The 13,129-nt window shown below is 45.1% G+C and overlaps 1 protein-coding gene across 1 annotated transcript in view; it reads right to left on the minus strand.

Annotated features, from left to right (window-relative positions):
- Positions 1–868: 868 nt before the first annotated feature.
- The window catches only part of LOC104913502 (mitotic spindle assembly checkpoint protein MAD1-like), a 61,263-nt gene continuing 49,002 nt past the window's right edge, over positions 869–13,129 (minus strand). Inside the window, exon 4 of the mRNA XM_031555878.1 lies at positions 869–1,000. Within this exon, the coding sequence (XP_031411738.1) occupies positions 884–1,000 (117 nt within the window). The 3' untranslated portion in view covers positions 869–883. The remainder of the gene's footprint in view (positions 1,001–13,129) is intronic.

A 13,129-nucleotide genomic window follows, 5' to 3' on the forward strand; every position in this document is an offset into this window, starting at 1 on the left:
CTCTACCAGCTTGTTTAATGCTGCAAGCTTCTGAAGGCAAACAAGTAACTCAAAATCCAGGCTTTGCAAGTCAGAAAGAAAATCTTTAAAATGTTTTGTTTTTTTTTTAAATGCACATCAAACATAACAGCACATTTATCCTCTGGTACATCCAGTGAGGACAATACAAAGTTGACTGCACAGAATTTAGAAGTGCAACAAGGCAGCATGTAACGAGATCAGACGGTAAATAGGATTAATTCAGTCTTCTTTGGAAGTATCAGTTCTGAGCTATGTCACCACAGAGAGTGATGGAGCATGGAAAAACATAAATGTTTGCCCACAATAAAAGATCAACTCAGAATCTGAATCAATTACTGCTCCCATTATAGAAAAGGTGATGTTGAAACAGCAAGGAGGACCACAGCCAAATAAAAAAAGGAGAAAGTATGAGATGTATGACAATCTACTACTAGTGTGGAAGGGCACACCACTTGTGGCTTCTACTGCTTTTGGTCCTTGAGGGAGCTACCAATAAAACAGAGAAAACCAGCAGAAAATTAACACACGTTATAATAAACTAGTCTGTGGTAATTGCTGCATCTCGTCCTTTGCTCACTTGAGACCGAATCAGAGGTCCCCAAAGAAAGGAGTTAATTCAGTGTGAAATGAAATGCTTCCTTCTGATCTTAAATAGTAACCAAAGAAAAACTGCCAAAAGGTGGGTGGCAAATCAGCAGATCTCATGCAACACTTGTTCCAGGTAAACGAAGGACAAGCAGTGCCAAAACTAACAATAATACAAACTTTTTAAGAGTTCATTTGCTGTCCAAATCCAAATATTTGGAACCGATCCACAGTTCAAAGGCACTGAACTCTGCACACATTACTGCTCTGTGAAACATCAAGAAAATAATAATAATAAATGGGGAAAAAAAAAAAAAAACAAACAACCACCACTTACCATCTCTGCTCTTTGCTTCTGATTTCCCACTTCTTCCAGAACTTGAGACATCTGAACCTTCGAGACAAAAAATAAAAAGAAAACAAAGTTTAGGACATTAAAAGGAACTTTGATTTGACCATCCTCCTTCCCACTCCCAACCAAAAACGCCAAAGGCAATGTGGTTTTCACTGCATTGAAAAAGGAATTCTAAGTGGTAGGTCTTGATACACCCTCTCAGTATCCCATTATGAGAGGTCACTCTGCCCCAGAGAGCCTGCAGTACACCAGACAGAACGGGTTCACTGTGGAGAGGAAACCCACTGGGCTCTCCATCCCAGATTTTCACATTACAGCCAGGTCTGAGAGCTGAGCTTCCTCTCTGCTCCTTCCAAAGAAACTTTAGAGAAAGAAGATGCTCGCTGCACAACTGACAGGAGCGATGAGTGTAAAGATAACTTCACACAAAATACCTTGTTGAAGACTTTTGGGTCAAGTAGTTGATTTTAGCAGTCTCCAAAATTGTGGTAGAACACCAGAAAAAGCCTCTCTGCAACATAACCCAATGAACACCCATGAGAACACGTCCCAGTGCAAGGGTTTGTTTTTCCCTTTTTTAAAAGGAAGTTTGAAATTCAAAGGATGTCAAAACAGAGTAGAAACATCTTACATTATCTCTGTATTATTTCTAGAGAAATGGGAACATGACTCATAGGAGGAGCTTTCCAAGATTTTGTTTATGAGGAAGGATTTAGAAAGGAGATATTTCGGAGATGGCTGCGAGGAGCCGCGTTTCCTCCTTCAGTGCAAATTCTTCCCATGTCTTCTTCTTCACAGCGCTGCAATCTGCATTTCTCTGGTTAGCAGAAAGCCCAAAAAATAGACACAACCAATGACAGAGAAGCTAATTTAAACAACAGAAACAAACACAACAAGAGCGGGGGAAAAAAACAACTTTCCTGCAAACTAATTCATGTAATTTCAGGCAGATATTCATTAAAACCCTCCAGAGCCCCTCTAACAATCTCTCTCCACACACAAAATGGGTCTTTTGAGTACTACATCCAAACCAGAAGCAAACAGCACGCAGTTTATTACAACGAAAAGGAGAACACTGAGCTTTGCAGGCTAACGGCACTGAAATGCAGGCAAATAAAACACTGCATTCTCAGGGTTCAGCACAGCATAAGGTTAACTTTGCAAACAAACAACCCAGCAGTTCAAGACTGCTCTGGCCGCAGAGCTCAGTGGAAATGGGAAAAAAAACCCAACCATTTTCTTGCTGTGCGGGGCATGGGATGATGTGGTGTTACTTAAGAAACAGACACTCAAATAGGATGAAAGGGGTTTTAATAGAAGCCTGGGACCTGGCACAGGGAAATGAAACACACTCATTAAACACTGCAGGAGATGCCAGTCCCAACCAAACACGGAGTGCGTGTACGAGCAAGCAAGAAGGAAAAATGAAATTATCACAAGTTGGATGCTGAAACATCAAGAAACTGTACATTTGCAGACACCTGGGAAAGACCTTTTTTTTCCACTAATACTTAATCAGGCAGAATTACACCAGCAGGTTGGAGCCAGGAGAGAGTCACGTGGCAAAGAATTAGAAAACCTCCTCCCAGAGATGTTATTTATGAGAGAGGTTAGCATAGACTTTGTCCAACACTCTGGGACTGACAGAGTATTTTTGATTTAGAAAAAAATAAAAGGAATTTTTCTGTATTTTCATTAGCTTTATCTAAGTGAAGGTGTACATGACCTTCAAATGGAAAATGCAGCTCTGAATGAGATGCAGAGAAACATGAAGAATTACATATGTGCTTCCTGGAGCTATCACTCATATGACCCTCAGTGTGAGGGCCATTTCTCCATTCAATCTCCTGATGGGCAGCACAGGGGTCCATAATGCTGTGATTTAGAGTGGGAGAGGGCAGGTCAGTCAGCCTCCCCTCTGGAAGAAGGCTGCAAAAACTTTTGGACAGGAAAGAAATAATACAGACAGATGAGAGCCTAAGAAGGAAATATTCCATAATTTATCTGGTATAAGTCTTGGAGAAAACAACCAAATACAAACCTGTCACTTTGCTATGCCAGGAGAGACCTACAGGCAAACCTGGACAGCAAGTTCAAAGCTGCAGCTTGATAACAGCAGATCAATACAATTTGGAGAAGCGATCAGATAGGAATTAAATCAGAGTAGGTTCTCTTCATTGCATTCATGTCTAGGCAGCTCATCTCAAAGGGAGCAAGCAGCTGAACGAGTGGGAATCCAGAGAACAGCAACGAAGCTCACTAGATTGCCAGAAGAAATTATTTATGAAGATTAAAAGATTCTTAACTGTACGGTTTGGCTACGCTCTCACAGAAGAGCAAAAGGGACATATTTAATGGATTGTGAGCCATTACAGCGTGATGGAGGGCTGGAAACGAGGAGGCCCCTCCAGCAGAACTGCTCCTGAGAGCACAGGGCGCAGCCCCACGTCACTGGGGCCCCTGTGCTGCTCCCTTCTGGCTGTGCAACAGATGATCTGAATGCTTTATCACATCCAGTTTGTAAACATTAGCCCTACCCCAGACTTTTTATTAGCTTAAATCAAATATTGAACCTAGCTCAGCTGTTAGAGGACAGCTGCTTGCAAAGTGATTCACTGCCATATTCCTACTAGGCCACAAGAAAATACAACCTAATCACCAGCAGCATGACAGATGCACACATTTTTAATTATGAAGAAGAAATTAGGCTCTGAACTTCTCCCCACATCTCACTTAATCAGAGTGCTTTGGCGGAGCTGCCAGCAGTGCAGCACTGGGAGGCAGGAGCTGCAAAGGGCTCTGGCACAGCACACAGCGTTATCTCTTCGGATGTCTGCTGGGCAGCCTTGGAAAGGCCTGAAAGAAATATTGCTATACTGCATCTGATCATTTATATTTCCAGGAAGGGAGTGCTGGATTTCTTGTTTCCCTTCCATCCTCCCCGTCTGCTTGCAGCCAGGGTTGGTGTGAGTGGGGAGCTGCAGGTGGGTGGGAAGGGAGGTGGCACGTAGAGCCTCCCACTCCAGGAGCATCCCCTCCCCAGCAGGTATGGGGCTGGTAGCCACAGCAGTGCTGGAGCACTTTGCCAGCCCCATCTCAGAGCTTTTAGCTTGAACACATCCACCTCAGTGCCTTGGGAATCTCTCGGTAGGAAAGACTTGTGATGCATTTCCACAATATGCACAGAAGTTATCTTAAAGCTCTGAGGAAATTCTTATTACTTAATACCCATGTTAAATTCCCACAGACCGCTGAGCTCAAGCATTAAGAAATCTGATAAGCAAACAGATGCTGAGTTCAAGAATCAGATATACAAATACATGTAAAGTCCAATTTGCCCACTGAAGGCGGCATAAACAGGTAAAGAAAACCAAATAAGTAGCACAAGCAGAAAAAAACATCCTCTCAAGTGTTCAGTCAATTACTTTAAGCCCACGGAAAAAAGGGTTTGTCAACTCCAAACATTCATCTTACATGACAACGCCGTCTAATCTACTGTCAGCACTACTGTCATCCTTATAGGAGAGCAGTGGGGAAGGACAGATAACCCGTGCTCCCGCCTTGCTGTGATACAGAGCAGGGCTGCAAGGGGCAGGAGCAGTTTCCAAGGCGAGGAACTGATCTGGCTCCCAAGGAGACATTTCTGAATTGCTTGGCTTGCTTCCCTTCATCAATAATTAATCTCCTATACCTTCCCGCTGTAATTATTTCCATTGTATTTCGTAGCTCAAATGCAAACAGGAAGGCAGCACGACAGCAGGTGTGCAGGAGGGAGGCACGGGGTCGGGCCCAGCTCTCCCAGCTCCACCAATGCAGGAGGGGGGCGGGTTGGGAAGGAAATCCAAGCAATCTGGCCATGTTAGTGCAGCTGTTGGCCTCCTGCTTTGCTCCAGACCGAGCCGTGCGTCCTGCATGATGGGTGAGCAGCTCAAGGTGAGCCTCGCTGGTCAGAAAAATGAGCTGCTCAATCTGTAATGAGCAGCCTCTCTCTCCACAACAATACCCTCCGCTCTGTGAGCAATTAGCAAATCGAAGCGCTCGCTTTGTGGACTGCATTAATGCACTCCCCTGTGCTGCGTGTTAAATAGCTCGTGGGTACGGCACGGCACAGCAGCAGCAGCCAGAGACACAAAATTAAAGTTTGTTTCCAAAAGCTATGGAAGCAAAATTGTGCTGCATACGGGGAATAAATCAAAACAATCTTCATTAGGAGACATCATTTTAGCCTTATGCTTTCATCAGAAAACATGATTGCCTTTACAGTCTCGCTAATACAACGCGGGTGCTTTGTGAAGGAGAAAAACAAGCAGCGCTTTCACTAACTCAAATTAAACCCCGTCATTTTTATTCTTTTCCATGAAATGCCTGCAAATAGACAGAGCTGCCTGTGCCTGGGTTGTGTGCTCACAGCCAGCAACCCAAACCTCAGGGGATGGGCACTGGGGGGGCTCAGCCTGGCAAAGCTGCTCCAAACCTTTGCAGTGTGCCACAGCCCACGGTGTCCTTAGTGGTATTTTATATGCAACAGTTGTCTGCAAATTCAAGTCAGGTGTGATGACTGGCAAATTTAAGTATAATGTTAATTAATAGCTATTTCATATTAATTGACTTTGAAGATAAATTCTCGCCTCTCCTCCTCAACAAAATTAGCAGACAAATTTAGAAGGACATATTTGCTTCCAGTCACAGAAACATGGAATCCTGGGCATTCCAACATGCCCCATCACCTTGTGCTGCCTGTCCTCCATTCATTAGCAGGGTAATTTCCCAGTAACTTGTATCTGACTGCTTACAAAAGAAGATGCACGATGCAGATGGCCTTAGCGTGCAGCTAAAGAGCGATGTGATCCAAACCACGTGATCCAAGCCAGCAAATTTTATCTGGTGGCCTCAGCTAGGGGAAAAAAGTGCATCCCCATCTCTTTCCTTTAAGCCAAGGGATGAAGGTAATACACCGAGCATCAAAGCTGTGGTGAAGTGCAGAAGGAAACAGCTGCAATCCCAGGGAAACACTGATCATAATGCTCAGAATTCCACCATAAATTTAGAAACGTAGGGCTCTATGCACCACACTTATCAATTATATGGAACAATGGAGGAATGTCATGAGAACAGCTAGAAGAGATGTCTGGAATCACCAGTTCTCTCTCACACAGAGATAAGATTCTGATTTGTAGTGAAAACAGGGAGAAAACTTTGATTTGACAATAAATGCCACAGCCAGCTTACTCGTGGGGGTGGCAGACTGTGACAGACGTAACTCAGCCACTCACAGTCAGACTTGGGTTTATTTCCATACTGTGATCCTGCATATTAAAATACTGTGAGAGCTGAAATGAAATTTTCATTAGTGTTCATACTGAAATCTCACCCACAGGACCCAACTTTCAGCTGTTTGCCTGTTTTTCCTTCCAAGCTATACGCCCATTTAGGTGAGGCCAGTCTTCAAGCCATCGGCACAGCACTGCCGCAGACTGGGAGCAGCACAGCACTGTCTTTGCATCTCTGTGCACCCTAAAATTACATGGGTCATTCCCAATTTAAAATGATGTGCTGGCACTTTGTAGTAGAAACGTTGTGATGCTTAACAAAATCGCATCACTTGAGATCACAGTCAGTGAGACAGAGGGCTATCACACACTGCTAAGTAACTTCCTCGCTGCTTTACACATTCAAGACCCCTCACACCTCCAGGGATTCGGGCTCCTGGGTGCCTGGTAGCGAACTGCAGCAGCAAGGGACTGAAGGTTGCTGCCCTGTGCACGGTGAGGAAGCAGCAAACAGCAGGAGCTGCTACCTGCGTGAGAAGCGGGTTCCCAGGGACGGATTGGATGTGCAGCAGTGAAATGCCGCCCCCCAGTGAGAGACAAAAAGCAGCTGGTGAACAAAATGAAGTGTGAATAAAGCAAAGGCTCTTGGGTGCCAAACAAAAAGCGACGCTGCAAATTGAAAAATTGCTGAAGTCATGGTTATAATTACTGAAATGCAGGGAAAATGTCTGCAAGACACGAGCTCCTGTCAAACAGGCTATCAAGATTTACTGGGCAAAGAGATAATAACCAAATCTTTCTGTTGCTCTTAAGTCTCAAGGACAGACCAATCCCTCTTCCCATGTTCTGTTTTAGCAGAGTCAGTCACTTAGTAACGACAAGAATTCTTGACAGGAGCTTTATTGGAATGAAATGACACCAAATTCTCACTGGTTATGCTGTAAGAAAGGACTGCAAGCAAAGTTACTGCGGAGCAACTCATACAAGGAAGATACAACTCCAAGGAAAAAAAAATACCCACATTTTTATTCCTGGCAAGTCACTTGACCCAGCTCCAAACGAGCTGCATAGTTCTGCAGCAAAGATCCAGCTTCCGTTCTCCCTGTGCCTAACAATTCCTGCGAGGCCCCAAGCGAAGTATTGAACTCTGTGAAACTCCTTTCCTCCCCCTGACGACAAAGATAAACTCACTCTGCAAAGCCATCCAAGGTCTTTGCCCAGGAGGTCAGCTCTGAGCACAAGGTGCCCTTAGTGACACACAACACACAGGATGGTCTGCACCACTCCTGCAGCACAAGGACTGAGCTACAGGATAAGAGCTGAGGTAGCCATACCCTCATCTCCCTGATCCTCAACGCAAAGGTGACCTTCACAACTGCAATAAAAGGCACAGCTTGGAGAAACATTCTAAACTTCTTACTATCTACTCCATCAGCACTGCTCATGCTGTCTCCCATCGGTTAAGGACTCGGTACCAAGGCAAGCTGGGGAAGTGGCAAAATGTAGAGCCTGCTGTTCAGGAAAGGATGAGTCCGTGGAGGTCAGAGCATCCTAATCCAGACAGAAACATTTGTAAGAAAGCAGGTAGGTGCAGGTCGTGGGAAAATAAGGGGCTCAGGTGTTTCCTGATCTTTCACATGACAAGAACTGTCAGATCTGCATCTCAAAACACGAGCGACTGTTTGCTAGTTTCACTGTGAACTGCAGCAGAGGTTGAGGCAAAACCAGCATGCAACAGCTGAGCAGCTGCTCTCCTCCTGGCTTTCCTTGATGTTTTCATCGAACGCCTTTCTAAGGCCAAGCACAGAGACCAAAAGATTAGCACAGCTCTGCTGGGAATAATACAGTCTTGCGACAGGTCTGCCTCCCTCCATCCTAATCAAATGGTGCTGCAGCCCTCAGGGAGAGAACACTGCCAAATACAGGAGTTTGCAGCTGCTTCCTCAGCAGCACAGGGCAGTCTGACTGATGGAGCTCTGCCACACCAACTGCTCCCAGCAGGAGACTCCCAGACCCTGGTGGACTCTCCAGAGGAGTTATTCCATAGAATCATGGAATGGCCTGGGTTGAAAAGGACCACAATCATCATCTAGTTTCAACCCCCTGCTATGTGCAGGTCGCCAACCACCAGACCAGGCTGCCAGAGCCACATTCAGCCTGGCCTTGAATGCTTGCAGGGATGGGGCATCCACAGCCTCCTTGGGCAACCTGTTCCAGAGCCTCACCACTCTCTGAGTGAAAAACTTCCTCCTAATATTCAACTTAAACCTTCCCTGTCTCAGTTTAAAGCCATTCCCCCTTGTCCTATCGCTATCTACCCTCACAAACAGCCGTTCCCCCTCCCGTTTATACGCTCCCTTCAAATACTGGAAGGCCACAATGAGGTCTCCCCAGAGCCTTCTCTTCTCCAAGCTAAACAAGCCCAGCTCCCTCAGCCTTTCCTCATAGAAGAGCTGCTCCAGCCCTCTGATCACCTTAGTGGCCCTCCTCTGGAGCTCCAAGAGCTCACTACTACAACATCCATTAGAGAAGATGCTGCCACTAAGATTCTCTTTGTGGGCTCAAAACTATTCTTACCCAAGAAAAACAGCTGAATGTGCAACCCCAGCAGGGAGGCCCTTTTTTTTTTTTTGCTGCTCCCCCAACAATGTCTTTAAGAACAGAATCCCTTGTTGTTGGATGCAATGACAAAGGTGGCTGGAGAAGGGGATAACAGTTGTTTGTACATCTGCTGGTCACCTTCTGGCAAAATTCTGAGTTCAGCAACTTTCATTTGTTTGTCTTTCTTACAACTGACAGAATAATAAGCAAACATTAACACACACTAAACTGAAAGAAAAACCTCAGAAACTAAAAGTGCTGTCCATACAACAGCCAACATCTCTACCAAAACATGAACTCTTCTCCCATCCATCCTGCACGGTACGCTTTTCCCAGTGCCACCTCCCCGGATCCAGGTTCTCCCTCCCTCTGTCAGTTGCCTCCAGCTAGGTTTGATTGTCAGGGGAAAAGAAGCGACATTCAGTTGATGAAGTGTGTGAATTAGCCAACAAAAGTGTTCACTCTTATCCATTCATCAGAAAAAAAATGGTGGAATTACATCTCTACCTAAATAAACCCTTCTAATTTCAGCCGATGAGTCAGCACTGCTATATCTCATCACTAAGAATGATTCATTGTCAGTGCACTTCTCAAAGTCAAGAATAAGAGCATTCGCTCTGTCATCTCCTAACTGCTCTGTATCACAGCACTCGGTTTCCGTACAGTACTGTGACAATGATTTATGCGATTGTATCACTTTTAATTTAAATGTATAAAAGGAGATTGTCAGACTATCAACGTAACGCAGCGTTGTCTTCCCAGCATGCTGACAACTGAACACCTGGATGATCTTCTTGCTTGTCAAGGAGAGGTGTGTACACCCCCAAGAGCCTCAGGGTGCCAATGCTTCTGAATGGCCCATGTAGTTTGAGAGAAGTATCAATACCTGGAGAGGAGCTGAAATAAGGTTTTCAGAGAAATTTGAATCTGAGCAGAAATTCAGGTATGAGTGGTACAGTGGAACAGGCAGAAAGCTTCTGCCAAGAGGGGAAGCAGTGGATTGGAAGAAGAGGGCTTTGAGCACAGATTAGACCCCAGCCTGAAGGTCTGTATCTGGGTGAAACACAGCACAGTTGTTCTCACACTTCTCGTACACCACAGCCTCTCCAGTTGTGACAAATCTTTTAACCATTAAAACAAGGGAAGTCAACAGCTCCCCCTGACCCTAACACCCCTAAAGGTTGAGGAGCAGCACCTTCCCCTAAGCTCAAGGCCTTTTAGCAGCTGGTGACGCATGATGTCCCTTCCTAAAAGATGCCTTTCATGACACGTGTGCCATGTTCCCAACAACTTCTCCCTACTGACCCACCCCACGCCCTGCCCTCAGCACCCTCACACACAGAACACCCATCCCAGTGTGACCACCACGAGCCAGCTGGCAACCACCACCAGGGAAGCGAAGATCCACCCTTAGAACTTCCTTCTCCTGGGTTAGTTTTAATTTAGCTTGATGTCTTGTCCTGGCTCTCTGTACTGCCGCACAGGTTGTGCAAGCTCAAATGAAGGTCAGGGAAGGGTTGAAGCAAGCACTGCCCTTGAAAGAAAGGCTTGTGAAATTACAACCAGCGTATTTTTGGCATCCAGCAGAACAGTGGGTAAAGTGCCTAAATCTCAGAGGGTCTCCAACAATTTTGAAACACTCCTGGAAGTTGCTAGGAAACAACATTCATCCTCCAGACAGAATTGTGCAATGTTTGCTCTGACAGAGCAATGCTTCTGTTGCCCTTGTTTCCCCATCAGAATGTTTGTTTAGGACCTGTCTCCTCTGATACATATTTGCAGCTTCTAGTCTGAGTGCGTGGCTGGATTTTGCTTAATAAAGCAGACATTACAATTTAAACACAGCTATTATAATTAGCAGAAGCTTGCTGCTTGATTCCTCTTCTAGACAGGGTTTTCCAAATGTCAGGGTGAGCTCCACACAGCTGATGGGCTCCGATGGCTCTGGGTGCAACTGACTTAGGGAGGAACCGAGTGAGGGGGAGATGAGGAAATGAATGGAATGATTCTCTGCTTTTGTCCTGCACCTTGATTTTCATGTATTGTCTGTATGATGGGGAGAAAGGTGAGTTTACTGGAGGGATTCTCCTTTTCAAAGCAGAAAGTTCATTGCACTTGGAGGCCAAGCAGGAATTTCCCTTGGAATTTCATACCTGCTCTCTAGTCAGACCCCAGAAGAAGCTGGCTCTTTTTGGTTGCCTTGCCGGGATCCCACGGCACAAAAATAAACAGGGTTGGTGGGAGTTAAATAATAAATACATGTAAAAAAAACAAAGGAAAAAGCTCACTGGTACCGGCTGCTAAAACAACAAAATAAAAATCCAAGTCTCCATTCCCACCACACATCTACCCACAACAGACTACTTCTGCCCTGCAGAAGAACATCGGCGCTTACATTCCCAGGCGTTGCAACATCAATGGCCGCCAGGCTCCTTGCAGACAGGCTCCACTTCAAAAGCCCTGGCAACACTCCACACCTCAGCACGTCTCGTGGAGCCAACAGAAACCCAGCTGTGTTTATTAGTGTAGGTTTCATGCACCATCTCACCTGCCATGTATTTGTGTCTCACCCACCGCCCTGCCTCACTGCTTGGGATGCGCCGGTACACATTTCCTACACCTCTCAGTGAGGTGCAGAAGATTTGTGCAAACACTGTTCAGCAAAAGGAGAAAGCAAAGCCCAAGGACCCCGTGTCCTCTGCAAGGCCACAGAGACAGTCACAATTTGCAATTATAATATTATACCTCATCATTTTTGTACTATGAGCTGAACGGGGTTTAGAAGCAGAATTTACGTAAAGTCGTGTGACTGTGGTTCAGGGATACCAGTACTCCTAACAGACAGTCCTTCCATTAAAAAGGTTAAAAAAATCTTCCAAGATAAAAACCTGGAAGGCAAAAAAATGTGTAAAATACATTCTTACCACCCTCAGATAACATCAGCATCCCTGCAGAATGTGGTCATGCTCCTCTGACTTCCTTAAAGAGGAGCAAAACCTTTCCGCTTTCATTTGAGAACATATTCTAAGTAAACAAATCCCAAAGGAATTTGAGCACAGTGTAAAAGCTGCAGCAAAGAAACATTAAAAAAAAAAAAAAGCAAATGAACTGAAAGGATCCTCTCTTGGCACATTACTGAAAAAAGGATTCACCACACTTCTAATTAACTGCCACTGTGGCTCAAATGAATGACTTATAAACAGGCAGCAAATTCAAAGCAAACACTTGAAGGCTACAGCAAGTTTTGGGGTTGTTTTTTGTTATTGCTTAATCATTTGTTAGTAAGGTGGAGGCCAACAACACAGGACAAATGTGGTGAAGGAAGGAGGGATGAAAAGAAACGATGTTCAAGTGTTTCAAGTGCACAAACAAGTTTGTGACTGAGGTTTTCCCTACGTGCCCCCAATCCTAAGAGGGCTTTTGTGTTATCATTAAATTCTTATCTGAAAACTCAGTCTCCTGTGGGCCACCTTGGACCAACTTTGAGTCTTGTACTGTTCAGAGCTCTCATTAAAGTACAGCACTGGAAGTGCTCGTGCTGGTCTGCAGTGAGGGCCATCCAAAACAGGAGTGGAGTCAAAGCCACCAAGGCTAAGTTACAAATCACATCGTAAGTGATACGATCCGTGGCAGTGAACAGCAAAGCTAGAGCAACACAAGCCATTCCCAGAGAGGATCTGGTTTCTGAAAAGCATTTGCAGGAAGATTTCTCATAAACTATAACTGTTCCTCAAAATAACTGGAACTTCTATTCCCTGGCTCTCATTGCCACCTGTCTCCTACCCCCTCTTCTCTCCTCCACCTCGTCTGGCTGCCCACCACATTCCCAGGCTGCAGCTTTCCAGCATCCAACAAAGCAGCCAATTTAATTACCCTTTTTTAAATGCTCCTCTTAATCCTGTGCTCCTTCTTTCAGAGCCTTTAGGGGACTCTCACCCAACCCGAGGGTTCTTTTCCAGGCAGCCCAGTGGGCACACGGAGCTTTGTGCCTCCTGCACTGCCTGTCCTGCAGGGATCTTTAACATCTCCCATTCCTTAAAAAAAAAAGGGTTTAGAAAAGGGTACCAAAGGGTAAAAAATAATGGCAATAACAAGAACAGAAAGAGCAAACAGACCATCCTTGCACAGCACAGGTGTGATGTATATTCTGTGCTTGCCAAGCACCATTTAATTTGCGTTGCAGAAACTTGCACTTTCCTTCACAATAACTGTCTTGCAGGATTAACCAGTCTGAGACTGAAGTCCCTTGTTTATCTGTAAAATAGACAGAGCAAAAGGAACAGAAATGCCTATTTCC

This window comes from Meleagris gallopavo, chromosome 16 (assembly GCF_000146605.3).
Source record: "Meleagris gallopavo isolate NT-WF06-2002-E0010 breed Aviagen turkey brand Nicholas breeding stock chromosome 16, Turkey_5.1, whole genome shotgun sequence".
NCBI classification, from domain to species: Eukaryota; Metazoa; Chordata; class Aves; order Galliformes; family Phasianidae; genus Meleagris; species Meleagris gallopavo.